Source organism: Pelophylax lessonae (genome assembly GCF_965119305.1).
Source record: "Pelophylax lessonae genome assembly, chromosome: 13".
Lineage (NCBI taxonomy): Eukaryota > Metazoa > Chordata > Amphibia > Anura > Ranidae > Pelophylax > Pelophylax lessonae.
Window position 1 is genome coordinate 26,642,033 of NC_138780.1, and position 25,866 is coordinate 26,667,898.

Genomic DNA, 25,866 nt, shown 5'->3' on the forward strand with positions numbered 1-25,866 from the left:
GTTGCCCAGCTGGTTTCCTTCCTTTGGTAAGGTTCCTTTCTTTGATGTGGAGACTGCGTTGCCTTTCGGCGCGGATGCGTTTCCCACCCCTCATGTTTGCACTGCTCTTTGGGACGTCCCCATATGTGACGAATATGAAGAGGCGGCGACTGTCGGAGGACGTAAGAGAAAACGGAATTTTTGTAAAATCTTACCTGTAAAATTCCTTTCTCTGAGTCCTCCGACAGTCGCCGCCCCCGCCCCTCTTGGGGTTTGATTGTATACTCTACTGCTATTCCACTAAAACTGAGATATGGTTGCAGGAAGTAGGAGGGTATTGACTGAGGGGACCACCCCTTGAGGGTGGGATATGTTAAAGCTTTATTGTTAACATATTCTGTTGCCTAGCTACTCCTTCGGAGCAAAGTCTAATACCCCATATGTAACGAATATGAAGAGGCGGCGACTGTCGGAGGACTCAGAGAAAGGAATTTTACAGGTAAGATTTTACAAAAATTCCGTTTTTCTAGGTGCCTGGTTCACACTTAAACACGGGCTTCGGGTGAGCTGCGGTGCAGGAATCTGCAACATTTCTTCATTTTTCTGTCCCGCACTGCAGCTCACACAAAGCTTTTTATTTTTTTGTATACATTTCTACAATGTGAGCATTCATGCACTCTTGAGCTTAAGGGTCCATTCACACTAGCGCGACTTGTCAGGCGACTTGGTCGCCTGACAAGTTGCGGTCGGTCGCTCGCCATTGAATAGTACAGGATCCGTTCTAATAGGAGCGATACAAGTCGCTCCGACTTGGAAGAAGGGTGCTGTACTACTTTGGGGCGACCTGGAGGCGACTTGCATTGACTTGAATTATATGAAGTCCCTGCAAGTCGTGCCGAGGTCGCCCCAGCAAGTCGTGTCGCGCCAGTCTGAATGGGCGCTAAAAGGAAAAATAAAATATGCAAGGCACCACCAGCCAGAACCAACACTTCTGCAGAGTAAAACATGACAATTTACCAATGCAGGTAGTAAATCTGCCTTTTAAAGTGATTGTAAAGTCTCATTTAAAAAAAAAAAAAAAAAAAAAACTTTTTATACTCTCCTGCTCTGCGCAGTTGGTTTTGCATATCTTTTTGCTGGTATATTGGATACCTGTAAAAGAAAAAAAGGTGGGATCATCAGGAACTTACATTTTTGGATGATCCTCCTAACTTTCCAAAAATGTGTTCCAAAAATGTGTCAATCTGGGGCAGGACCAGAAGATACGGAGCAATGTACCACTGTCTTGGCATCTCCAGCAATGGTGAGATGTGTTAAGAGTAGTATTTGTGCAATATGCAAGGAGTGAGGTACCACCTTATCAGTATTTTGAAATTTGTTTCTTGGATTTTAGTACAGATTGAGGATTTTAAGGCGGATCTAATCACATGCTGTCGTTGGTTTAGTGAGAAATTACAATACAGGTCCCTCTCAAAAAAATTAGCATATTGTGATAAAGTTCATTATTTTCTGTAATGTACTGATAAACATTAGACTTTCATATATTTTAGATTCATTACACACAACTGAATTAGTGCAAGCCTTTTATTGTTTTAATATTGATGATTTTGGCATCAATATTAAATCTGCTCAAGCAAGATGGGTGAGGCTGTTCAAGGGGGGTATTCAATAAATTGTATGTTTTAGGTGGGACTTTGAGATTGAGATTACCAGCATCGGTGCAGAATTGTTCAAAAGATGTTAGCTGGCAACCAAAGCATTGAGGATTTGGAAAGGAATGTAGGAAATGGTGCAATTGGAGAGCATTCCAGCAGTGAAGCCTAAAGGGGCTTGTGTCGCCTACTAATGTTTTTATGGAAGGCCATCTATCTGCAATTAGGAAGTGAGAAGCCTGGTAGTAACCTTTGCGGCGGAGGGCCTTGAAAATGTGAGTATTTAATGCCTGGGTTTTCCCTAAAATGGGGAGTTGAGGGGGAATCTTGGGTGGAGAGGGTGGTCTGCAAGCAGACCGATGAACTAATACTAATCAATGGATGTGATTTTTAACCTAGCAGGCAGGTTTTTGTAACCCCAAAGAGCACTTTTCTGCGGGATATCTGTTTGGGCCTGCTCAAGTGGTTTCCAGAGTCTGGTGTTGAAGTGGCAGCACCAGTCTATGTATCCACTAAGATGTGAGGCCTGGTGATATTTAAGACCATCATTGGTGTGCGCAGCCTATCGCATTAGAGCAGGGGTGTCCAAACTATGGCCCTCCAGCTGTTTAGGAACTACAATTCCCATCATGCCTAGTTATGTCTGGGAATGTCAGAGTTTTACAATGCCTCATGGGACGTGTGGTTCTGCAACAGCTGGAGGGCCGTAGTTTGGACAACCCTGCATTAGAGTGTGCACCCCAGAGCACAAACACATGTGTGTGTATATCAGCAGAGCAGTGCCGGTGTCAGTAGAGCGGAGATTGGTGTCAGTAGTTTTGGTTTTTTTTTTTTATATTTTTTTTTTTTTTGTATTTTTACAATTTTTTTACAAAAATATTTTTTAATTTTTTCCAATTTTCTTTTTTAGCAGCCCTGTTGGAGTCTAAACAGACCCCTGATGTCTCGTTTTTGAGACAAAGGGACTGTGGACAAAGATACACTAGTCCAGTGATGGCAAACCTTGGCACCCCAGATGGTTTGAAACTACATTTCCCATGACGCTTATGCACTTTGCAGTGTAGTTGAGCATCATGGGAGATATAGTTCCAAAACATCTGGTGTGCCAAGGTTTGCATCACTGCCCTAGTCCCTCTCTGCAGCCTCAGCTGCACTGGACAGTGAAAGAATGGGAAGTGTTATGCTGAGCTTACTATGCTTCAGTTAAGAATGAACACAGGAGCGATCGGTACAGATCACTCGCTGTGTTTAATCAGAAATGGAAGGGAATGATAAATTAAATATTTACTGGCCCCTTACCCCGCTCTCCATCTTGAGACATCCCCTGTAGTAGCTGCAGGAGAGAAGGGGAAGCTGGCAGCACTGCAGGGGGCACCAGGCCAGGAAGCAGGAGAATGCGGCACCGCACAAGGTGATTAGGGTGTACCCAGGCACACCCTGTGCGCACACCTATGGCGACCATCAGGAAGTACGTTTTCGGTAGCGTTAGATTACGTAGAAGGCGAGGTTTCTTATGCGACCAGACGAAATTTACGAAGAGGGAATGGACTTGTTTGAAGTAATAAGGAATCCTAATCGGTAATGCTTGGAAGAGGTATAAATATATGGATACTATATACATTTTTAGAAGGTTGCACCTACCTAACCAGGAATGTAATCCGTTATGCCATTTCTCCCAAAAGAAGGTGGGTTTTGGTCAACAAAGTTGATAAGCTAATTTCAAAGGTGTGGGAGAGATTGGAGGGGACGAGCGTGCCCAGATACTTTAATGCTGTGTCTGTCCATTTGGGTTTGAAGTTTAATTTCAGATTCTGTAGAAGAGAAGGAGGTACTCTAAACTCCCATAGCCTCTGACTTAACCGAAATGTATTTTCAAATTGGAAATTTTCTGAGAAGGTTCGGGAGTGAGATTGTAAGGTTAGTCAGTGAGAAAAGTAAGTCATCCGCATAAGCCGAAATTTTGTATTGGGTTGTCCCGACTGGTATTCCCTTGATGTCCAGGTTTTGTCTAATTTTACAGAGCAACGGTTCAAGAGAGAAGGCAAAAAGGAGGGGTGCTAGGGGGCAACCCTGTCTCGTCCCAGTAGGGAAAGAATCCGAAAGGAACCCGTTGGCTTTGACTTGTGCTGTCGGAATGGAATAAATCCATTGTAACATGGTCTTCCCAAGTCCGATGTGTCTAAGATCAGAAAACATGAATTTCCAGTTAACACGGTCAAATGCCTTTTCCACGTCCGTCCCCAGAAAGACACAAGGCAGTTGGGACTTATTGGCCAGGTGGAGTAGGTTGAGTACTTTAGCTGTGTTGTCTATTGCCTCCCTGGATGGAATAAATCCCACCTGATCTAGATTGATCGAAGATTGTAGATGTTGCACCAGGTGGGTCTCTATGATCTTTGTAAAGAGCTTGAGATTGATGTTAAGGAGTGAGATAGTTCTGTAGCTACTGCATGATGTTGGAGCCTTACCTTCTGGTCGCCAGTCCTCAGGAGAGATGTGTTGGAGCTGGAGAGAGTCCAGAGAAGGGCAACTAAACTAATTAGGGGATTGGAGGACCTTAATTATGAAGAGCGTCTGCAATGGCTTGATTTATTCTCCCTGGAGAAGAGACGCCTGAGAGGGGACATGATGGCAATTTATAAATATCTCAATGGTGATCTCGGCATAGAAAAACAGCTATTCAGTCGAAGGGATTGCATAAGGACTCGAGGGCATACAATGCGATTAGAGGAGAAGCGTTTTAACCTCAGGCAACGTGGGGGGTTCTTTACTGTTAGGGCTACAAGATTGTGGAATTCTCTACCACAAGAGGTGGTTTCTGCGGGAAGTATGGCTACTTTCAAAAAACTCTTAGACGTACATCTCTAGGATCAGAACATTCAGGGCTATGTGAGATGATTACAGCCACACACACCTACACAGGTTGAACTGGATGGACTATTGTCTTTATTCAACCTCACCTACTATGTACCTATGTAATGTAAGGAATAACTGTAACGTGCGCCTAACCGGTTGCCGACTGCGTACAATATATTTACTGCGGCAGTCAGCCCCGGCCAGGCAGAGTGACGTAGATCTATGTCGCTCGCCTGTCACTGGGTTTTGAGCCAATAGCGGGCGCGCGCCCGCCTCGGCTCGTTCACGGAGGAGTGCGGGCGTGTGACCGGCGGACACGATGTCCGCCGGTCACACTACGATCGTCGGTAGAGCGGGAGAAAGGCGGGCGGCTTATGTAAACAAGCCGCCTGTCATTCTCCCCTGTGTAAAAATGCAGATCAGACGGTTCTACTATGTAGAACCGTTGATCTCTGTTTTTACACTAGGAGACCTGTCCCACTACAGTTAGAAGCACGCCCCTAGGGACACACTTAACCCCTCCCTCTCCAATACAGTTAACCCCTTCCCTACCAGTGTCATTTTTGCAGTAACAGTGCATATGTATAGCACTGATTACTGCAGTAATGTCACTGGTACCCCCAAAAGTGTCAGTCAAGGGTCCGATCTATCCGCCGCAATGTCGCAGTCCCGCACAAAAAAAATAAATAATCGCAGATCGCCGCCATTACTCGTTAAAAAAAAAAGACAAAAATCTTTCCCTTTGTTAGTAAACGCAATAACTTTTGCGCAAACCAATCAATTTTTTTTTTTTTTTTTACCAAACATATGTAGCATAAAACAAATTGGCCGAAAATGTTAAATTTTGATTTTTACATTTTTTTTTTTTTGGGGGGGGAATTTCATATAAAAAAAAAAAGTGAAAAATATTGTTGTTTTTGCAAAATTTACGCTGTTTTTTTTGTTTATAGCGCATGACCAAAAAATCGCACAGGTGATCAAATACCACCAAAAGAAAGCTCTGTTTGTGGGAAAAAAAGGACGTGAAATTCGTTTAGGTACGGCGTTGCACGACCGCGCAATTGTCCATTAAATTCACGCTGTAAAAAAATTTGCAAAAAAAACCCTGGTCAGGAAGGGGGTAAAATCTTCCGGGGCTTAAGTGGTTAAGGTGTCTCTAGAAAAGACTGTGTTTTGATCCTGTAGCATTCAATCGCTTCGTCAAGTAAGGGCATAGAATTGGGAAAAGGGTCTTATAATATTGAATTTTCTAACCATTCGTGGGGTCCATTCGGTGTTTGACAACCGCAGTGACAGGAAAACTCAAAGGAGCAGAATGGAAAACTTCTCGATTTAACCACTTAAGCCCCGGAGGATTTGGCTGCTAAAGGACCAGGGGTTTTTTTGCGATTTTTTACTGCGTGACTTTAACGGACAATTGCGCGGTCGTGCGACGCTGTACCTAAACGAATTTGACGTCCTTTTTTTCCCACAAACAGAGCTTTCTTTTGGTGGTATTTGATCACCTGTGCGATTTTTTGATCACGCGCTATAAACAAAAAAAGAGCGTAAATTTTGCAAAAATAACAATATTTTTCACATTTTTTTATATGAAATTCCCCAAAAAAAAAAGTAAAAATCAAAATTTTTTAACATTTTTCGGCCAATTTGTTTTATGCTACCTATGTTTGGTAAAAAAAATCGCAAAAAGCGTATTTTGATTGGTTTGCGCAAAAGTTATCGCGTTTACTAACAAAGAGAAAGATTTTTGTCATTTTTGGTGTTTTTTTTTTAACGCATAATGGCGGCGATCTGCGATTTTTTTTTTCGGTACTGCGACATTGCGGCGGACAGATCGGACCCTTGACTGACATTTTTGACACTTTTGGGGTTACCAGTGACATTACTGCAGTAATCAGTGCTATACATATGCACTGTTACTGCAAAAATGACACTGGCAGGGAAGGGGTTAACTTTATTGGACAGGGAGGGGTTAAGTGTGTCCTAGGGGCGTGCTTTCTACTGTGTAGGGACATGGCTATTGGTGTAAAAGCAAAGATCAACCGTTCTACATAGTAGAACGGTCAGATCTTCACTTTTACACAGGGAGAACTGACAGGCAGCTTGTTTACACAAGCTGCTCTGTCTTTCTCCCTTCACAGCAGCGATCGTAGTGTGGCCGGCGGACATCGAGTCCGCCGGTCACACGCACTGACTTGCCTGTGAACGAGCCGCGGCGGGCGCGCGCCTCGGCGGGCGCGCGCCCGCCCGCGATAGGCTCGCAAGTCAGTGACAGGCGAGTGACGTATCGATACGTCACTCTGCCTGGCCGGGGCTGACCGCCGCAGTATATAGTCGTGCGGCGGTCGGCAACCGGTTAAACAAATCTTCAAATAGTGTATGTGGCTTTTGCTCAGAAGTTATATTCATTTTAAAATAGAATGTTAAAAGCAAGTGGAATTTTCAAACACTCGTCCATTCAATGAATATACAAATATTCAATGCCAAATTTTCTTGGCCAAAAATCCAATACATGTGTGGGCAACCTAAGACATTTAGTAGCAGCAGCATGATTTTTTCTATCAACTGTTTTGATGGGGTTAAAGCGGAGTTCCACCCATTTTTAATACGTTGGATTACATAGATTTATGTAATCCCTTTAAAATGACTTTTACCGATGGAAACTTTTTTTTTTTTTGCTAGTAAATACCTTATTTTCTTGTTTATTCCTCCTCTCCTCACTTCCGGGTCCGATCGGCGATGATGTCATTCGGCGATTCGCAGTGTGTGCTGGGATGTATTCCATTCCAGAAATCTCGAAGTATTACCCAGGAGCTGAGCTGTACTGAGCCGTGACCTGCCCCCCCTCCGCCCCGCCTCCTCTCGGTGAGTTGCACTGTATGCATTGTATTCAGGCCGTTCTCTGCCCTGCCTCCGCCCCGCCTCCTCTCGGTGAGTTGTACTGTATGCTTTGTATTCAGGCCTTTCTCTGCCCCGCCTCCGCCCACCTCCTCTCAGTGAGTGAGGACTGAAAGCATTATATCCTCACTGAGCTCACTGAGAGGAGGCGGGGCAGAGCACGTCCTGAATACAATGCAATACAGTACAACTCACTGAGAGGAGGCGGGGCAGGTCACGGCCTCAATACACACAGTACAGCTCAGCTCCTGGGTAATACTGCAAGATTTCTGGCATGGAATACATCCCAGCACACACTGCGAATCGCCGAAGGACGTCCTCGACGATCGGACCCGGAAGTGAGGAGAGGAGGAATAAACAAGAAAATAAGGTATTTACTAGCAAAAAAAAAAAAGTTTCCATTGGCAAAAGTCGTTTTAAAGGGGATTACATACATCTAAAGTTACGAAAATGGGTGGAACTCCACTTTAAGCAACTTTATAGTACAAATACATCAGATAATCACTACTATAATTAGAATTGCTACTGTGAAAGTATATTATACCTTGTATCATGTGTATGTATATAATATGCCCAGAAGTTGGATATGCAGGGTATTTTAACTGGGAGTCAGACATGAAGCTATATGAAGGGTGAAGGGGGGGGGAAATAACATTTTTACATTAAAGTAGTACTAAAAGTGGAGGCTTTTTCTTTTCATGGATATTATAATTTTATATAGCATGCACAATACTGGGAAACTTTTACTTTAAATGTAATTGTAATGCCTTATATCACCTCTACTCTGTCAGCCTCATCTGGGTTCAGATGCTCATCTTCCCTGCACAGAGCCCTGAAAGTGATTGTAAACATTGGATTTGACATTTTTTTTGTAAACCACAAACTTGTCATACTTAGGCTCGGTTCTCACTGGGGCAACTTGTCAGGGGACTTAGCCGTCTGACAAGTGGTGCTCCATTCAGTGCAATGGAACCGTTCTAATCTGAGCCACTCAAGTCGCTCTGACTTGGATAAAGGTTCCTGCACTGCTTTGGGGGCGACTTGAATTTGCATTGACTTCTATTAGAGAGGCCGTTTGCAAGTCACGCTGAAGTCGTGCTGCACAGAGCGGCTTCAGAGTTGGGTGACTTTGAAGCTGTCCCAGTGTGAACCGAGCCTTACCTGCTCTGTATTTTCTGATATTTAAAGAAATAATGCATTCTTTATGCAGGATAACTAATCGGCCGACCAACTTATTGATTATTTAAATAGTTAACTATTTTCATAATCGATTAGTTGTTTAACCACTTTAAGCCTGGAAGATTTTATCCCCCTCCTGACCAGGCCCTACTTTGCGATTCGGCACTGCGTTACCTTTAACGGGCAATTGCACGGTCGTGCGACGCTGTACCCAAATGAAATTTTCGTCCTTTTTTCCCCACAAATAGAGCTTTCTTTTGGTGGTATTTGATCACCTGTGCGATTTTTTTTTTTTTTTTTTTTTTTTTTTTTTCACTATAAACAAAGAACGACAATTTAAAAAAAACAAAATTTAATTCTGCTATATGACATCCCCCCCCCAAAAAATCAAAATTGTTTAACATTTTAGGCAAATTTGTTTTCTGCTAACATGTTTTTGGTAAAAAAAAAAAAAAAATTGCAATAAGCGTATTTTAAATGGTTTGCGTTTACTAACTACGGGAAAGATTTATGTCATTTTTTTTTTTTTTTTGTTTTTGCGGGATTGCGACATTGCGTCGGACAGAACGGACCCCTAACTCACATTTTTGACACTCTTGGGGTGGACCAGTGACATTACTACAGTAATCGGTGCTAACAATATATATATATATATATATATATATATATATATATATATATATATATATATATATATAATCTCAAGGGGTTAAATGTATGCCTCATGCTTACTGACAAGTGTGGGGCGGGGGGTTTCTGTGACAGACGGAGATCGCAGGTACAGTTATGCTGAATCCTTTGATCTCCTCCTGTTTGGCCCAGAGAAGACCCGCCTGCTTTGTTTACATAAGTGGGCGGGTCTTCTTACCGTTTCCACGATGATCGGGCGAGGGAGGCGACAATCGCCACCCCTCCTCCCCCGGACTGACTCCCGCTGTGTCTAAACACAGCGGGAGTGCGCCTCCGGCGGCAGGTACGCTGCCGAAATCGCGTGCACTCCAGCGACGTAGGTCTACATCGCTGGACCCAGGAGAGCCGCAGTAGGATTACAGTGAGCAGTCGGCAAGTGGTTAATCCATTAGTTTCAGCCCTAGTTTGGAAGCTTTTTTTTTTTTTTTTTTTACAGCTGTGAGTGAGGAGAGAACAGCTCTGTAAGAATCGGACATGCAGTTTTTTAAGATCGTGAGGTTTTTTTTCTTCTTTTTTTTGATTAATCTTGCAGCTCTACTGGGTGGGATATCCATCTAGCCCAGACCCTTTTGGCTGTTCCCATCAGAACCTGGATGCCCCCACTGTCGGCATGCCTCTCTGAGCCTGTCAGCTTTCTGAGGAAGCTTGATGGGCTCAAGGAGGCATGCAGACGGTTGTTTGTGGAAAATTGGGAGAGAGCCTGAGGATCTCCTCAGTTCTGGTGGGAGAGCATTGCACACTAGAAGGTCCTATGCTCTACTGCCACTCTTCTACCCGGCCAAGGTCTTCCTGTGTTGGCACCTGCATGCTGCAAACTTCAGGAGCCCTGTACCTGTTCTTTACTGGGTGGGGTCAAGCTCTCCCCTTTGTCAGTGCTATTCAAAGGGCAATTCTCCGGCAGTGAGGAGGGGTTCTATCACTGCCCGATTTAACCCTATAATGCCTCACTACTGTGCCACAATTGTGTGCATGCCGTGGTAAGGCAGAAATGCACGGTTTCCTGTGGGCTCAGCTGCTGCATTTCAGAAAGGGCCTTTCTTTTCGGCTCACAAGGCCTTTTAGTCCCTCAGGGTCTCCAGACAAGGGTTCTAAGCCCTACAGAGCCTCCGCTGGGGGTTCTAAGAGGACCTGGTCTAGCAAGCTACAAGCAAGTTCTACCAGACCTGCTTACAAGGCTTCCTCCACATGAAGGGGCGCCCTCACCCATATCTGGGGGGGGGGGGGAGGCGTCCTCGCAGGTTTCAACATCCATGGACCTCCCGGCTACAAGATCGAGTTTCCAGATAGGTTTTTCCCTTTCAACCTGCACTTGTCCCCAGATCGCTTAGGGGATCTCTTTGGGGCAGTGCAAGACTTGTTACTTCCAGGGCTGATTGTCCAGGTTCCGACATCATAACATTTTCAAGGTTTTTATTAAAACCTATTTAAAGTTCTCAGGAAGGAAGGCAAGGTGCGTCCTATTCTGGACCTCAAGGTGCTAAACTGCTTTGTGTGGGTACAGAAGTTCAGAACAGAATCCATTCACACGGTCGTGGCGTCCCTACATTAAGGGGATTTCCTTGCCTCCATCGACATCAAGTACGCCTACCTACACATCCCAATATGTGTCGGCCACCAGTGCTTCCTCTGCTTTGCTGTGGTCGAGGAGCATTATCATTTTGTGGCATTATCCTTTGGTTTCGCCTCTGCTCCTCGGGTCTTCACAAAAAGTATTGGCCCCAGTACTAGCATTGCTGTGTCAGCGGGGGATAGCGGTACTGGAGTATCTTGACGATCTGCTTTTGCGAGCAGAGTCTTTGACTGCTCTGTTGGACAACTTGGAGATTACGCTACCAACTCTGAGGGAGTACAGTTGGATTCTGAATCTTCAGAAGTCTGCTCTGGTTCCATTCACAAGCCTGGGCTATCTGGTTCTGGCTCTGGACTTGGTCTCAGCCACAGTGTTTCTTCCTCTGGAAAAACATCAAAAATTGCAGGAGGCATTTCAGCTTCTACTGTCCAGCAGGCGGTCATCTCTTCGGTCTTGCATGCAGATACTGGGTCTGATGATGTCTACTGCACAGTTACAACCGAGATCTCTGCACAAAAATTCTGGTTAAATGGAACAAAAATACTCTCTAGACCATCTGATCCTGTTGAGCCAGAGTCTGAGGGGGTCCCTGATTTGGTGGCTTTGTTCTCCGGCACTTTGCCAGGGCAAATCGTTTCTTCCACTGTACTGGACAGGCATCCCAACGAAAGCCAGCCTGTCCGGGTGGAGAGGTTTCCTCGGCACAGATTGTGCTCAGGGGGTCTGGACTCTGGAAGAGTCCAGGCTACCGATCAATGTACTGGAACTCTGCGCGATCACTCTGTCTGGATCATTGGACAGGTCGTCCCCAGGTGTCTGGTATTCAATCTGACAAAGCCACGGCCGTGGCCTATGTCATTCACCAAGGGGGCAGGAGACATTTCATGGCGGCTCGGGAAGTAGCCTGTATTCTAAGGTGGGCAGAATGATTCGTTCCAGTCCTCTCTGCTGTGTACAGTCCAGGGGTGGAAAATTGGCAGCAGAGGTTTGTGGCATGGTCCTGGGATCCTCTAGCCGATGCCACAGATGCATTAGTGGCTCCTTGGAGTCGGTATTGTCAGATTTATGCCTTTCCTCTTATCAAGCTTCTGCCAAGACTCCTGCGCAGGATCAAGGCAGATGGGATTCTGGTCATCCTAATGTCTTGAGAATGGCTTCCCTGGTCTTGGTACGCCCATCTGGTACGGCTGGTCGCCGATCCTCCTTGGAGACTTCCTACTAAGGGAAGATCTGTTGTTGCCAGGGCCAATCTTCCATCCTGCTTTACAGTTGGTGGCTTTAATGGCCTGGCTGTAGAAAGCCAGGTGCTGAAGGATAGAAGGGTTGTCTGACTCTGTGAATCTTACGCTGTTAAAAGCTAGAAAATCTACTTCTAGGAAGATTTACCATTGTACATGAAAGATGTGCATTGTGTGGTGTGAATCCCTCAGGGTTTACCCTCGCTCCTTTTCGGTGACTCGGATTTTGGCTTTCCTCCAACGGGGGGTTGAGCAGCGCCTGGCCTTGAGTACCATCCGGTTTTGGCCTCTGTGGTTTTCTTTCAACGTCCATTGATCATAAAGTCCTTGGTGCGTACCTTTCTCCAGGGAGTGAGACACTTGGTTCCCCCAGTGTGGTCTCCATTGCTGCCGTGGGACCTCAATTGGGTGTCGGTTCTCCAGATGCCTCCCTTTGAAAACATTCGGGAGGTTCCCCTGCTTACATTGTCCCACAAGGTGGCATTTTTGGTGGCTATTACTTCTGCGCGCAGGGTGTCATGGAGCTGGCGTCTTGTCTTGATTTTTATTTGAATGAAGACATCCTGTTGCCCTCCTTGTCCCAAGCCTAAGGAAATTGCCTTGCATTCCCTGGATGTGGTTAGGGCAATAAGGCTGTACCTGGCAGCTACGGCGTCTTTTAGAAAGTCAGACACACTATTTATCGTGGATAGACCTCACAGAGGGTTGGCTGCTTCTGCTGCGACCATTTCCATCAGACAGACACTGGTTCAGGCTTATTCCATAAATGGTCAGGTTCCTCCTTTCACTGTTAAAGCGCACTCTACTCGGGCGCTTAATGCCTCCTGGGCCTTCCGTCATCAGGCGTCAGTGATGCAAATTTGCAAGGGTGCTACCTGGTCACCCGTGCACACGTTCACAAAGTTTTGTGTTGGCATCTGCCGATGCTTCTTTCGGTCGCAAGGTTTTCCAGGCTGCTGTTTAGAGGACCTGGTCCTCTGAGGGTGTTTTTTCTTTCTTTTTTTTTTTTTTTTTTTTTTTTTTTCAGATGAGCTCCAGTTTTATGGTTGAGCTCCATGTTACCTGGTTGGCTGTTTTTAGACTTGGGAAGTATTTTTTTTTTCTTGCTGTTCCCACCCCTCATGTTTGACATTGACACTGCTTTGGGACGGCCCACGTAGTCAGGAAGATGAGGAGCTGTCAGTCAGTGAATGAAAGGGAAAATGGGATTTCTTTCATTCATTGATGGACACTGCTCCATATCTTCTTGACCCTTGGGTTTATGCTGCCCCCTACGGGAGTAGGAAACTAGGCAGAAAAACGTTTGACTATGCCTATAGGGCAGTCCCAGGGGGTATACTCCCACTTCCTGCTATAGTACTTTTTTTTTTTTTCTGCCTAGTCAGGAGTAAGGACCTAGTTCCTTCCTGGGATCTCTGGTCCTAGCATTTTTTTCCTTAAACTGAATTTTTTTTTATTTGGTTCCTGTGAGAACTACAATCAACTACCGGACTGGGCGACAGACTGGATATTCTAGCGCAGGGTTTCTTAACCAGGGTTCCTGCAGAGGTAGCTAGGGGTTCCTTGAGCAATGAACAGTTTCTGCCTCTCAGATCAGTTCCCACGGACACCATTGATCTTTTTAGCTACCTGTAAGAGGGTGTCTCTTCCCAATGACCACATGTATAAGGATCATTCTTCCCACTGACCATCTCACTAATGTATCATGAGTTGTAGACAGTCATTTTTATCAGTGGTTCCCTGAGACCAGAAAGTTATTTCAGGTGTTCCTCTGTGTTAAAGTTTGAGAAACGCTGTTCTAGATCCTTATGGTCTTCCCAGTCTGGCCAGCGAGCACGACGTGACCTTAGCCCTGCGCTAGGTTGGCCGCGACATAGCCTCACTGGATGGGGGCTGTCCGGCGAGTTAAACGCCTCACGAGGACGCATAGCCCTAGTCGCCTCACTGGATGGGGGCTGTCCGTTGAGTTAAAGGCCTTACGAGGACGCATAGCCCTAGTCACTGCCCGTGTTTCAGCCTGCCTCTGGCTCGCAGCACCACCACCATTCCAAGATGGTGCCGTGGTCTGCCTGGAGTGGTGCCCGGTTCCATTGTGTCAAATGTCCCCCCTTTCCCTTGGTCTTTCTGGGTGGACGTGAGTCCCTCCCTGGGATGTTAGGACGCCCGGGTTCCCCTCCTTCCCCCCAGCCTCTCTAAACAGTCACGGTGGGTCTTTCCTCTTCTGACACTGCTTGTAACAAAACGAAGTACCTATAGCAGAGCTTGGGAGTATACCCCCATGGGACTGCCCCATAGGCGTAGTAAACTTCTTTTTATGCCTAGTGTCCTACTCCTGTAGGGGGCAGTATAACCCACCTAGTCAAGATGAGGAGCTTTGTCCGTCAATGAACATCAGAGAAATTGGTTTTACGGTTAGTCAAAAATCCCATTATGTCTGGGGGTTCTAAGTAATTTTCCAGCAAAAAATACTGATTAACTTTTGAGCAACAAGTGTCAGAAAAAGGCTTAGTCTTTAACAGGTTTAACTGCCCTCACAGACGGAAGTTCATTCCTTTGCTCTAAAAGAACGAAATGATCAACTAAAACATTTATATTTACCTAGCAGCATTAATAATGTTGCTAAACATTTGCCATAAGCTTTTTTTTTTTTTTTTTTAAGTTTTGCAGCTCTTCTGGCTACTAAACCTATTGCTGCTGTGAAGAAGGGATCTTGAGATTTTTTAGCACTATTATATAGGGTGTGTTCTTATGGGGAGCACTTGGCTTGTATTTGGGAGATCCATTTTTTTTTTTTTTTTTTTTTTTTTTAATACATTATGATGCGCTATGTATATCTGTAGAAAGGATCTCCAAACTACCTGAACCAAAGGGCCAATTTCCTTTAGAAGGCTGTGGCCCAGTGGGATTAGGAAACACCATGGTGTCAGTGAGCTTAAAAAGTGCCTCATTGGTTGTAGTGAAAGGAATAGTGCCCTATTGTTTAATGTAGGAATCGGTGCCCCGTCTGTGCCTGTGGGAGAGATGGTGCCCCACTGTCGGTGTCTGTGGGGGAGATGGTGCCTGTGGGAGAGATGGTGCCCCACTGTCGGTGTCTGTGGGGGAGATGGTGCCCCCGCGTGCCTGTGGGGGAGATGGCGCCCGGCTGTCGGTGTCTGTGGGGGAGATGGTGCCTGTGGGGGAGATGGCGCCCCGCCGTCGGTGTCGCCTGTGGGGGAGATGGCGCCCCGCCGTCGGTGTCGCCTGTGGGGGAGATGGCGCTCAGCCGTCGGTGTCGCCTGTGGGGGGAGATGGCGCTCAGCCGTCGGTGTCGCCTGTGGGGGGAGATGGCGCTCAGCCGTCGGTGTCGCCTGTGGGGGAGATGGCGCTCAGCCGTCGGTGTCGCCTGTGGGGGAGATGGCGCTCAGCCGTCGGTGTCGCCTGTGGGGGAGATGGCGCCCCTCTGTCGGTGTCGCCTGTGGGGGACATGGCGCTTCGGTGTCGCCTGTGGGGGACATGGCGCTTCGGTGCCGCCTGTGGGGGAGATGGCGCTCCGTCGTTGGTGTCTGTGAATGAGCCGGATAAAGGCAAGCAAATGGTCACATCCAGTTTTGGACACCACTGATCTATAGCCTATACTTGTTTAGGTTAGGATAGGTTGGTTGAGAATTAGAACCCCTGTCAGTTTTTGCTCCTCCTGTCTGGGACTGATTTTTCCTTACTACCCCAGGGACAATCGGACAGGAAGTGAAGAGAACTCCAACTGAAACAAAGTAAAAATGATTTAAGTTAAACAGAGGAATGCTAGGATGTCAGGGTTTTTATATTGTAAAACTGTAGATTGAAGATTGAAAGCCATTAAACAGGTTAATAGTCCTTATACAAGTGTATTCCAGCATAGGGTCTGCTGGATCAAAGAGGAACCAAACCATTATAAGGGGGGCCAGAAACTCCCTCCATCAGGGCTTGAAATGGGAAATGGTTCATATGGAGAAAAACTGTGTACTGCTTTATCAGTGACAACCAGCATGGACCTTGACAGAAAAATACTGGGCATCACTTGGGTCTTTCCTTTTCCAAATAGCTGATGCAGCAGGTCACCCCGAATCCTGGTAATTCTCACAGTATATACAAAATAAGTTCTGTGAAATGTGATGAAAACAAGGTTGCTTCCCACACTATTCACAGATCAGCAATGATCAGATGTAGGTCCCAGAAGAAATACACTGTAAGCACTAAGTGTTGCTAAAATAATGAAAAAAGTTTATTGAAGCACTTATGCCCTGTGGTTGAACAATGAACATGGATAGACAAAACACATAGTAAAACAATTAAAACCATGTACATACAGTGGATGGCATCAACACAGACCTTGATAAACAAGATAATTAATCAATGGGGTACAAAGATAACTGTTATTGGGTCAGATCTACTGGGCCCGTCCCTTAGATAGAAGTGTGTATTGCCTGGGAAGATCCTAGATATAAATCACAGATATTTCATGTGAAGGAATGGTTATGAACCATATAAACACTGTGGAAATAACCTGCAGGCAAAAAGATGAATGAAGGTCCACTTGAATCACTTTCAAACATGAAGTGGAGAGTTGAAACAATACTTTGGTTCCTGTAGTGAACAATATAATCAAAAAGGGTTGGTAATGGCTCCAAAAGGTAAACCTGTCACTGAATATCTGAACCGACCAAAGAAATGGGTGCACTTTCCTCCTGTGTATCTGGTGAACACTGATATAGGAGTTGCCGACTATCCGCTCACTGATTGTAAGTCCTGTCCCACTGATAACAGGGGAAGAAGGCGGGTGGGTCCTCCGTGTCAACTGAAGGAAGAGTTATTGCACCTCGCTGTAATGAAGTAAAAAAGTTCCTACCTCCGTGTGTGGACCGGCTGTGCCCCGGCGGCTCGTGCAGTCTGCTGACGGCGTGTACCCGTTCGGTGCTTGCTCCAGCCTCGTTTCCTGGTATGACGAGCGGGTCAGAGGTGACCAACCCCGCGTCACTTCCGGTAGTGGCGAGCAGCGGAATCCAGGGAGCCGTTTGCCGAGCCAAGGCTAAGGTTAAGTGGGTTGGGCCATACACAATCTCTACATGGTCTGTTATATCTATATTTCTATATGCATATGGGTAACAAGAACAGACATCTATGGTCTTAGGGTGATGCCCCGGACCCTGGTCCTCTAGCTATGGCCTCTCAGGCTCATCTGGGCCAGCACTACCTTACAAGATGGTCCTTTTTGATTGTTACTTGGTCATATGGTATACATCTATTCCTTGCAATGGGTCATTATTGGTATTTGTCGATTTATTACGTACCTTAAATTCAGTATTAAACGTATAATCCAACACCCCTTACTATTAGTAACCTACAGCACCCGTTCCCTTTACTGTTCGTTCTAAAGATTTCTGTCTTTAAGTTTGCTTTCATTTGCACATTGTATGTTACATTCCGATAGCAGTGTTTCCATGCTCCTATTGGCACAGGGTGCTTCCAGGGACCTCTAAATTTTTAATTTTTAATCTCAACTTTATGCACCCATGGGTACAGCTGTGCCTTGCCACACCAGTTAGCTCTTGTTTATTTCAATTTCCATTTGTTAATGAGCAGCATTTTGAGTGATTGTGGTAAGGTATCAGCCGCCTATGAGTAGTATCTTGTACAAGTAATGTTAGTGGGAGTCATGTGTTTTCCTTTGTGATATATGAATGGCATACTGACATCTGGTGGCCGAATGATGTATTTACATCTCAATGATCTCAGTCTGCTCTTGCACATCTGTGTCTGATCAGGTAATCATTATTCACTATATAAAGGAACTTATGACCCCCCCATCAAATGGCTCAGATGAAACCGGCGTAAGGCCGGTGAAACGCGTCAGCTTCTACCAGTGGATCAGCACCATCCGGACCCACCTCCCCTATGTGTGTATGTGACCCCTGTAGCCTTGGCTCGGCAAACGGCTCCCTGGATTCCGCTGCTCGCCACTACCGGAAGTGACGCGGGGTTGGTCACCTCTGACCCGCTCGTCATACCAGGAAACGAGGCTGGAGCAAGCACCGAACGGGTACACGCCGTCAGCAGACTGCACGAGCCGCCGGGGCACAGCCGGTCCACACACGGAGGTAGGAACTTTTTTACTTCATTACAGCGAGGTGCAATAACTCTTCCTTCAGTTGACACGGAGGACCCACCCGCCTTCTTCCCCTGTTATCAGTGGGACAGGACTTACAATCAGTGAGCGGATAGTCGGCAACTCCTATATCAGTGTTCACCAGATACACAGGAGGAAAGTGCACCCATTTCTTTGGTCGGTTCAGATATTCAGTGACAGGTTACCTTTTGGAGCCATTACCAACCCTTTTTGATTATATTGTCCACTACAGGAACCAAAGTATTGTTTCAACTCTCCACTTCATGTTTGAAAGTGATTCAAGTGGACCTTCATTCATCTTTTTGCCTGCAGGTTATTTCCACAGTGTTTATATGGTTCATAACCATTCCTTCACATGAAATATCTGTGATTTATATCTAGGATCTTCCCAGGCAATACATACGTCTATCTAAGGGACGGGCCCATTAGATCTGACCCAATAACAGTTATCTTTGTACCCCATTGATTAATTATCTTGTTTATCAAGGTCTGTGTTGATGCCATCCACTGTATGTACATGGTTTTAATTGTTTTACTATGTGTTTTTTCTATCCATGTTCATTGTTCAACCACAGGGCATAAGTGCTTCAATAAACTTTTTTCATTATTTTAGCAACACTTAGTGCTTACAGTGTATTTCTTCTGGGACCTACATCTGATCATTGCTGATCTGTGAATAGTGTGGGAAGCAACCTTGTTTTCATCACATTTCACAGAACTTATTTTGTATATGCTTGCTGGGGATCAGTAGGTGCCCAGACAGACACTACTCTATTTGGGGAAATTTTTCCTCCCTTTTTCTTTTTGGGTTTGAATATGAGGCCTTTTCAGGAACCAATCCCCCTCTTTTTTGTGAATTCTCACAGTATGTTTTGTGTAAAAAAAAAATAAAAATTGGTGGCTCACCTACCCATCTCACAATGCAGCCTATGGAGAGGTGACCCATATTACATTTTGCAAAGCTGCAGGGACATTCTTTGGTTTGGAGTTTCGTAATAGCTTAGCAGTAGCTTTTATGTAATGCCTGGTTTACACCTATGCCTTTTGCAGTGCATCTTCAGTTTTGCAGAAACGTACTACAGTCTTAACATGATTTCCTATTGGTCACATTAACACCTATGTGTTTTCTCACTGGTGCGTTTTTTTGGAATTGTCAGGGAATTTTTTTTCCCAGCTGCAGGTTGCATTTTTGGTTTCATAGACTAAAATAGAAACTTGTAAAAATGCAGTGCTTGCGTTTTGTGAAGGGTTTTATGTGGTTTCTCCTGCATTACTACATACCTCCCAAAACATGCATTAAAACACGTCCATGCATGTCATAATAATGCAAAACGCACTGGGAAAAGGCATCAACTGTAACCTGCATAAGCGTGAACCTAGCCTAAAGGAACCACACGGGGTGTCACACTGGTGCCCTTGTAGCTGCTGTAGGGTTAGCATAAGTTTGCATTAATAAATTGCTGTAAAATATTCTGTGAAGGACGGCAGCAGGATTCCCCCCCGACGCCTCGTTGGAAAATGAAAAAACAAAATTAAAGTTTTTTTTATACAAAAGTTTCGGTAATTGGAGTTTGACGTCTCCTTTCCTCTATTACAGCTGGGTTTCCCCATCGACTCAACCTGTTTTACTTGGCCAATGACATTATCCAGAACTGCAAAAGAAGAAATGCAATCGTCTTTCGTGAATCTTTTGCTGATGTGCTGCCAGAAGCGGTCTCTCTAGTAAGGTAGGTGACTTATTTATTTTTTTGGTCCTTGATCATTGATTATTTGTACTAAAAATGTATTGGGGGTCCATTTACACTAGCGCGACTTGTCAGGCCGCGGTCGCTCGCTCGCCATTGAATAGTACAGGACCCGTTCTAATAGGAGCGACAAAAGTCGCTCCGACTTAGAAAAAGGGTCCTGTACTACTTTGGGGCGACCTGGAGGCGACTTCAATTGAAGTCCCTGCAAGTTGCGCCGAGGTCGCCCCAGCAAGTCGTGTCGCGCCAGTCTGAATGGGCACTTACTCTTGTTGGCTACTCTTACCTAGACATTCAGCAGCATTGTTATTGCCTTTTTTTTATATCGCTTCTGACCGCCCCTCGAACATATACTGTAGTAGGGCAGCCCTTCAGCGTGAAATCGTGTACCCATACGTCCTTTTTGTTTCCATGTCTGTGGCGCCCATGCACGCCACTGGTGACCCGCTCCCGCTGTGATTGGGCACAGCCGGGAGCCAATCAACAGGTCAGGCAGACCGGATGTTCGCCGGCACCCAGGGATCGTTGTAAACAAGGCAGATCGTTCTGTCAGAGGGGAGGATGGAGATCCTGTGTTTCTGTTAAGCAGGAACACGGATCGGTCTTCCTGCAGTCAAAGCATCCCCCTCAGCAAGCACTCCCAAGGAACACATTTAACCCTTTGATCGCCCCTGATAACCCCTTTCCAGCCAGTGTCAGTACAGGGACAGTGCATATTTTTTAGCACTGGTCACTGTATTGGTGTCACTGGCCCCCAAAAAGTGTCAGATTTTGTCCGCCGCAATGTCAGTCCCGCTAAAAGTTGATTGCCGCCGTTACTAATAAAAATAAAAATTCTATAAATCCATCCCTTAATTTGTAGACGCTATAACATTTGCGCAAACCATTCAATGTATGCTTATTGGGATTTTATTTTTTACCTAAAATATGTAGCAGAATACTTATTGGCCTATTTTTTACTTTTTTTATTGGGTGAATTTTTTAGCAGAAAGTACATTTTTTTTTTTTTTTTTTATTGTTTATCTTTTGTTTAAAGCGCAAAAAATAAAAATCAGAGGTGATCAAATACCGCCAAAAGAAAGCAATGTTTGTGGGGGGAAGAAAAGGACATTTTATTTAGATAGTGTTGCACGACCGCATAATTTTCAGTTAATGTAATGCAGTGCCGTATTGCAAAAAATGGCTTGGTCGTGAAGGGGGGTAAAACTTCCAGTGCTTTAGTGGTTAACAATAGACCTATTTGTGTTCTGTACAGTGCATCTGGAAAGTATTCACAGTGCTTCATTTTTTTTTCATATTTTATGTTGCAGCCTAAGGGCCCTTTCACACGGCCGCTCCGTATGTCCGCAAATCATCCTATTTTTTTCCGGACGATTTACGGACATAATGTAAGTCAATGGCATTGCGGATGTCAGTGGAATACCATCCGCTGACATCCGATTTTCTTCCTTTCAGTTCTGTTCCGTTTTTTGGAACGGAACAGAACCCTATTTTTCCTCCGTTCAAAAAACGGAAAGGAAGGAAAATCGGATGTCAGCGGTGTCATCCGCTGACATCCGCAATGCCCATATACTTACATTATGTCCGCATATCATCCGCAAACGGATGGGATGATATGCGGACATACGGAGCGGATGACACAAATGTCATTCGCTTCGTAAAAAAAAAGGCCCGCAGTGGAGCAGAACACCGGAGCGGCCGTGTGAAAGAGCCCATATTCCTAAATGGCTTAAATTCATTATTTTCCTCAAAATTCTACAAACAATACCCCATAATGACAACGTGAAAGACGTTTGTTTGAAATCTTTGCAAATTGAAAATAAATAAATCCCATATACATAAATATTCACAGCCTTTGCCATGACACTCAAAAATGCCAAAGGGGGGGGGGGATGTAAGTACATGATCTGTGTAGGGGGCATGCACTCCACTGGTGCCGCGGATGTGCTGCGATTAGACACATCACAAACCTATCAGCGGGTGCCGACCAATGGATGTACGCTGGCACCCACTGGTTGGCAAATAGAAACACAGAACAGAGCTCTGCCTATGTAAAAAAAAAAAAAAAGCCTGAGCGGTCGGTCATCAGGGATTTGATGGATGTATAGGGGAGAGAGGGGCTGGCAAAATATTTATTTTCAATTTGCCCAAAGTTTGTGCTGCATCTGCCTTTAGGTATTAGGTACCAGTTCATAAGATCCCTTAGTGAAAACTGCACACAGTACAGGCAAAAATGTGACCAATGCGGAGCAGCGTGAAAAATAACTCAAGCTTTATTTTTAAAAATTGGTAGCGGAGCATTAGGTATAAACATGCTTAGAAGGTTCACTGACACTGTGTGAATTTTAATATTGCTTTTTTTAATCTTTTTATTACATTTTATAATAAGACATACAAAAAATACAAAAAAAAAAAAGTAAACAATATCAACGTAGTCAAAATCGACTCCATAAAGCAAAAAAAAAGAGAGAGAAAAAGGAAGAGGGAAAGGGGGAGGGGAAATGAAAAAAAGGGACGGAATAGCATATGCATAACTTCTACTCATGTCAACTGGTTGTTAAAGGCTAAAAATAGAAAATAAGTAGCCATAGGTAATCACAATTTCTCATTAACCTAGCATGAGCTTGTCCGCCAACTAACAATCACAGCTATATTCGTCTATACCCTGAGGGGTTGACATGTGTCTATCAGAGATGTGAGGCCTAAATAAAGGCGAGGGCTGAAGTATAGGGGCGGAAAGGGCCGGCAAAATATTTATTTTCAATTTTGCCCAAAGTTTGTGCTGCATCTGCCTTTAGGTACCAGTTCATAAGATCCCTAAGGTCCCTTTCACACTAGTGCGACTTGTCCCGCGATTTTGGACCGCAAAATCGCATGACAAGTCGTTTTCCATTTTTTTTCAATGAGCCCTATTCATATCAGTGCTTTTTGAATTCGCACCGACTTCAAAGTAGTTCCTGCACTATTTTGCCACGATTTGATTGTGTTTTGAGGCATAGCCATAGCTTTCAAAATCGCGGCAAAGTCGCCGCTAAATGGCGGTAAAATCACGTCACATAAGTGTGAAAGGGGCCTTAGTGAAAACCGCACACAGTACAGGCAAAAAATGTGACCAATGCGGAGAAGCGTGAAAAATAACACATTCACAAGCTTTATTTTTAAAAATTAGTAGCGGAGCGTTGGGTATAAACAGGCTTAAGAAGGTTCACTAACACTGTGTGACACATTTGTGGACTGTTTATTATAACTTTTTTTTTTCTTTCTTTTCTTTGGCAATTTGTAGCTCCTAAACTTTTGCATAATATTTACGTTGGCCTAACAATTGTCCTTTTTTTCCCCAAAGGGACCCATCGGTGGCTAAATCTGTAGAGAGAGTCATTAAGATTTGGGAAGAAAGAAGTGTGTATCCTGGGGACACTATTGTATCATTTAAATCAGCTATAAGTAAGTTTTTTTTTTTTTTTGTTTTTTTAGGGTTTGTGTTTTTGCTTATATATATATATATATATATATATATATATATATATATATATATATATATATATATATATATATATATATATATATATATATATATATATATATATAATCTCGAATTACTTCAGCTACTGCACTTGTGTTTTTGTGATTTTTTTTTTTTTTTTTTTTTTTCCACAGTCTCATTTGTTTAGCCAATACTGATTTTTGCTCTGGAAGATCCTGCATAGGTTGTCATTACACTTATTTGTGCGAAGTTTTGCATGCGTACCTGGATCAAATTGGCCGCTGCTGCAGGGCTGATGTCTACTAGTGATACTGCCCCTGTTCCGTGAAAAAAACCTACCCGTGAGAAATGCATACCCTCGTCACTTCCGGTGCACCTACGTCACCACTACGTCATTGAACAGCTGAGGAGCTGACTAGTGTGATGCACGGAGGGTATGAAATGATCACGGCAGAGTGTGTAACGCGGCGGTTACATTAAAACAGCTGTGCTGCAATATGAGTCATCTCCGCTCCTGTCCCTGTCACTTCCCTGATCTGGGCTAGTAAATATAAAAGCGGCGGCGGGTGTATGAAAAGATAAATCACGGAGCCGAGATCTCTGTTCATTTGGATTTCATACACCCGCCGCCGCTTCTATATTTACTAGCCCAGATCAGGGAAGTGACAGGGCTAGGAGCGGAGATGACTCATATTGCAGCACAGCTGTTTTAATGTAACCGCTGCGTTACACACTCTGCCGTGATCATTTCATATCCTCCATGCATGCGCACTAGTCAGCTCCTCAGCTGTTCCATTATGTATCCGGGGCTGTGAGCATGCGCACTGCTACGCTGCTCAGCTGTTCCTCACAGGAAGTGACGAGGGTAGGCTTTTCTCATGGAACACCCCCACTGGTCGCACGCTAGTGGGGTTTACATCTCATCCGTGAATGGGTCAATCATGCAGTGCGGACCTCAGCCTTCAGTCATTTAGAATCAGCCATGGTTTTTCAGCACAAGTGCCGCAGCACAAATGACTCGGGAGATGTAAACCTCTGTAATCAGGAGTGACCACTTGCTTTTTTACATGCGGGCCTTGAGGGTCCAGGTACGTATGTAACTGTCAGCACAAACGGTTACATTGCATACTGCATAAAATGTGGCCCAAAGCCTGGTATTGGTAAGGGCCTACAAACCTAAGAATTCAAAAGCCAGTTAGTAAATCTTGTAGACAGATTGCTATGTTAAGCTTACAACTGATTGCAGATCTTACTTTTGATTGCGGTCTCATCAGTGGTGAGTCTGCACTCAAAGCCACCAGCTTATAACCCTTTAGCATTGGCCCAGGGGACAAATGCCACCCAGCCCAGTCCTCCCTTGTTGGTGATTTAGGCATTAAATCAGCATAAAATGAAGGAAAGTTAGCGTTTTTCAGGAGGTCGGCAAAGGCAGCCCCCATTTTTTTTTTTTTTTCCCCTCTATTTTAGAAGAAAGTCCTTCAACAAAAAGTTTGTTTGAGATTTTAACATTGTGGTGGAGGATGGACAGCTTTTACAGGTGTATGTGGATTTGTGCACATAGTAATTCAGGTTACATAGACAACTTCATTGCTGTGCATTCAGCTGTAACATTAAACATGTAAAATATGAGTTTTGTTACGTATTAGTCCCAGTATGAATCTAGAATGGGCACTTGGATGCTTCCCCTTATGTGATTTTAATAAATGTCTGATATTAATGGCCCACAAATGAAAGTATTTGAAAGCCAGTTGGTGATATCGAGTGTAGACCTATTAGGAGATGTATGGCACCAACAGATATTGTACATTTTTTTCCCCTGCCTTCAGTTGCTATGATGTTTTGATTTTAATATTACAATACAGCTAGCTTAGTTTATCCACTTCAAGGATCAGGCCGATTCTGACACTTTATTTTTGTTTGTTAAATATAAATATATATATATTTTAGCAGAGGCCCTAGAGAATAAAATGTCAGTTGTTGAAATTTTATGTCATACGCAGCTAATCAGCCGCTCAGATCACTTTTATCAAAGACCGACGCCCAAGGGAAATTTCAATAATAGGGTTTTAGCATCAGCCAAAACCCTGGTATTAAATGTCAAAGTAATGACGTAAATTTGCAGTTAGGCGGTCAGCATGTGGTTATTATGCACTAGTGTGTGGCCATCCATCCTGTTCCTTGAAGCAACAGATACTGAAGTCTTTTTATTTTTTTAGTTGCACTCTGGGAAAAATTATAAAATTACTCTCGCAGTGGAGCTTCCCTTAAACTGCAAGGGTTAAATTTGCTTTTTTTTTTTTTTCCCTCTATGGGACTTTTTAAAAAGCTGTTGTATCTATATTTCCCTGGAGCTTAGTTTAGGTGGTGCAGCATAACCACTTGCCGACTGCACTGTACATCTACTGTGACAGTGCGGGCCGGCTGCGCAGAATA

At 44.5% G+C, this 25,866-nt stretch overlaps 1 protein-coding gene across 1 annotated transcript in view; it reads left to right on the forward strand.

Annotated features, from left to right (window-relative positions):
- Nucleotides 1-25,866, forward strand: part of RPRD2 (regulation of nuclear pre-mRNA domain containing 2) — a 159,812-nt gene that overhangs the window by 76,375 nt on the left and 57,571 nt on the right. The window contains exons 2-3 of the mRNA XM_082275516.1: nt 19,802-19,931; nt 23,293-23,393. Of these exons, the coding sequence (XP_082131642.1) occupies nt 19,802-19,931; nt 23,293-23,393 (231 nt within the window). The remainder of the gene's footprint in view (nt 1-19,801; nt 19,932-23,292; nt 23,394-25,866) is intronic.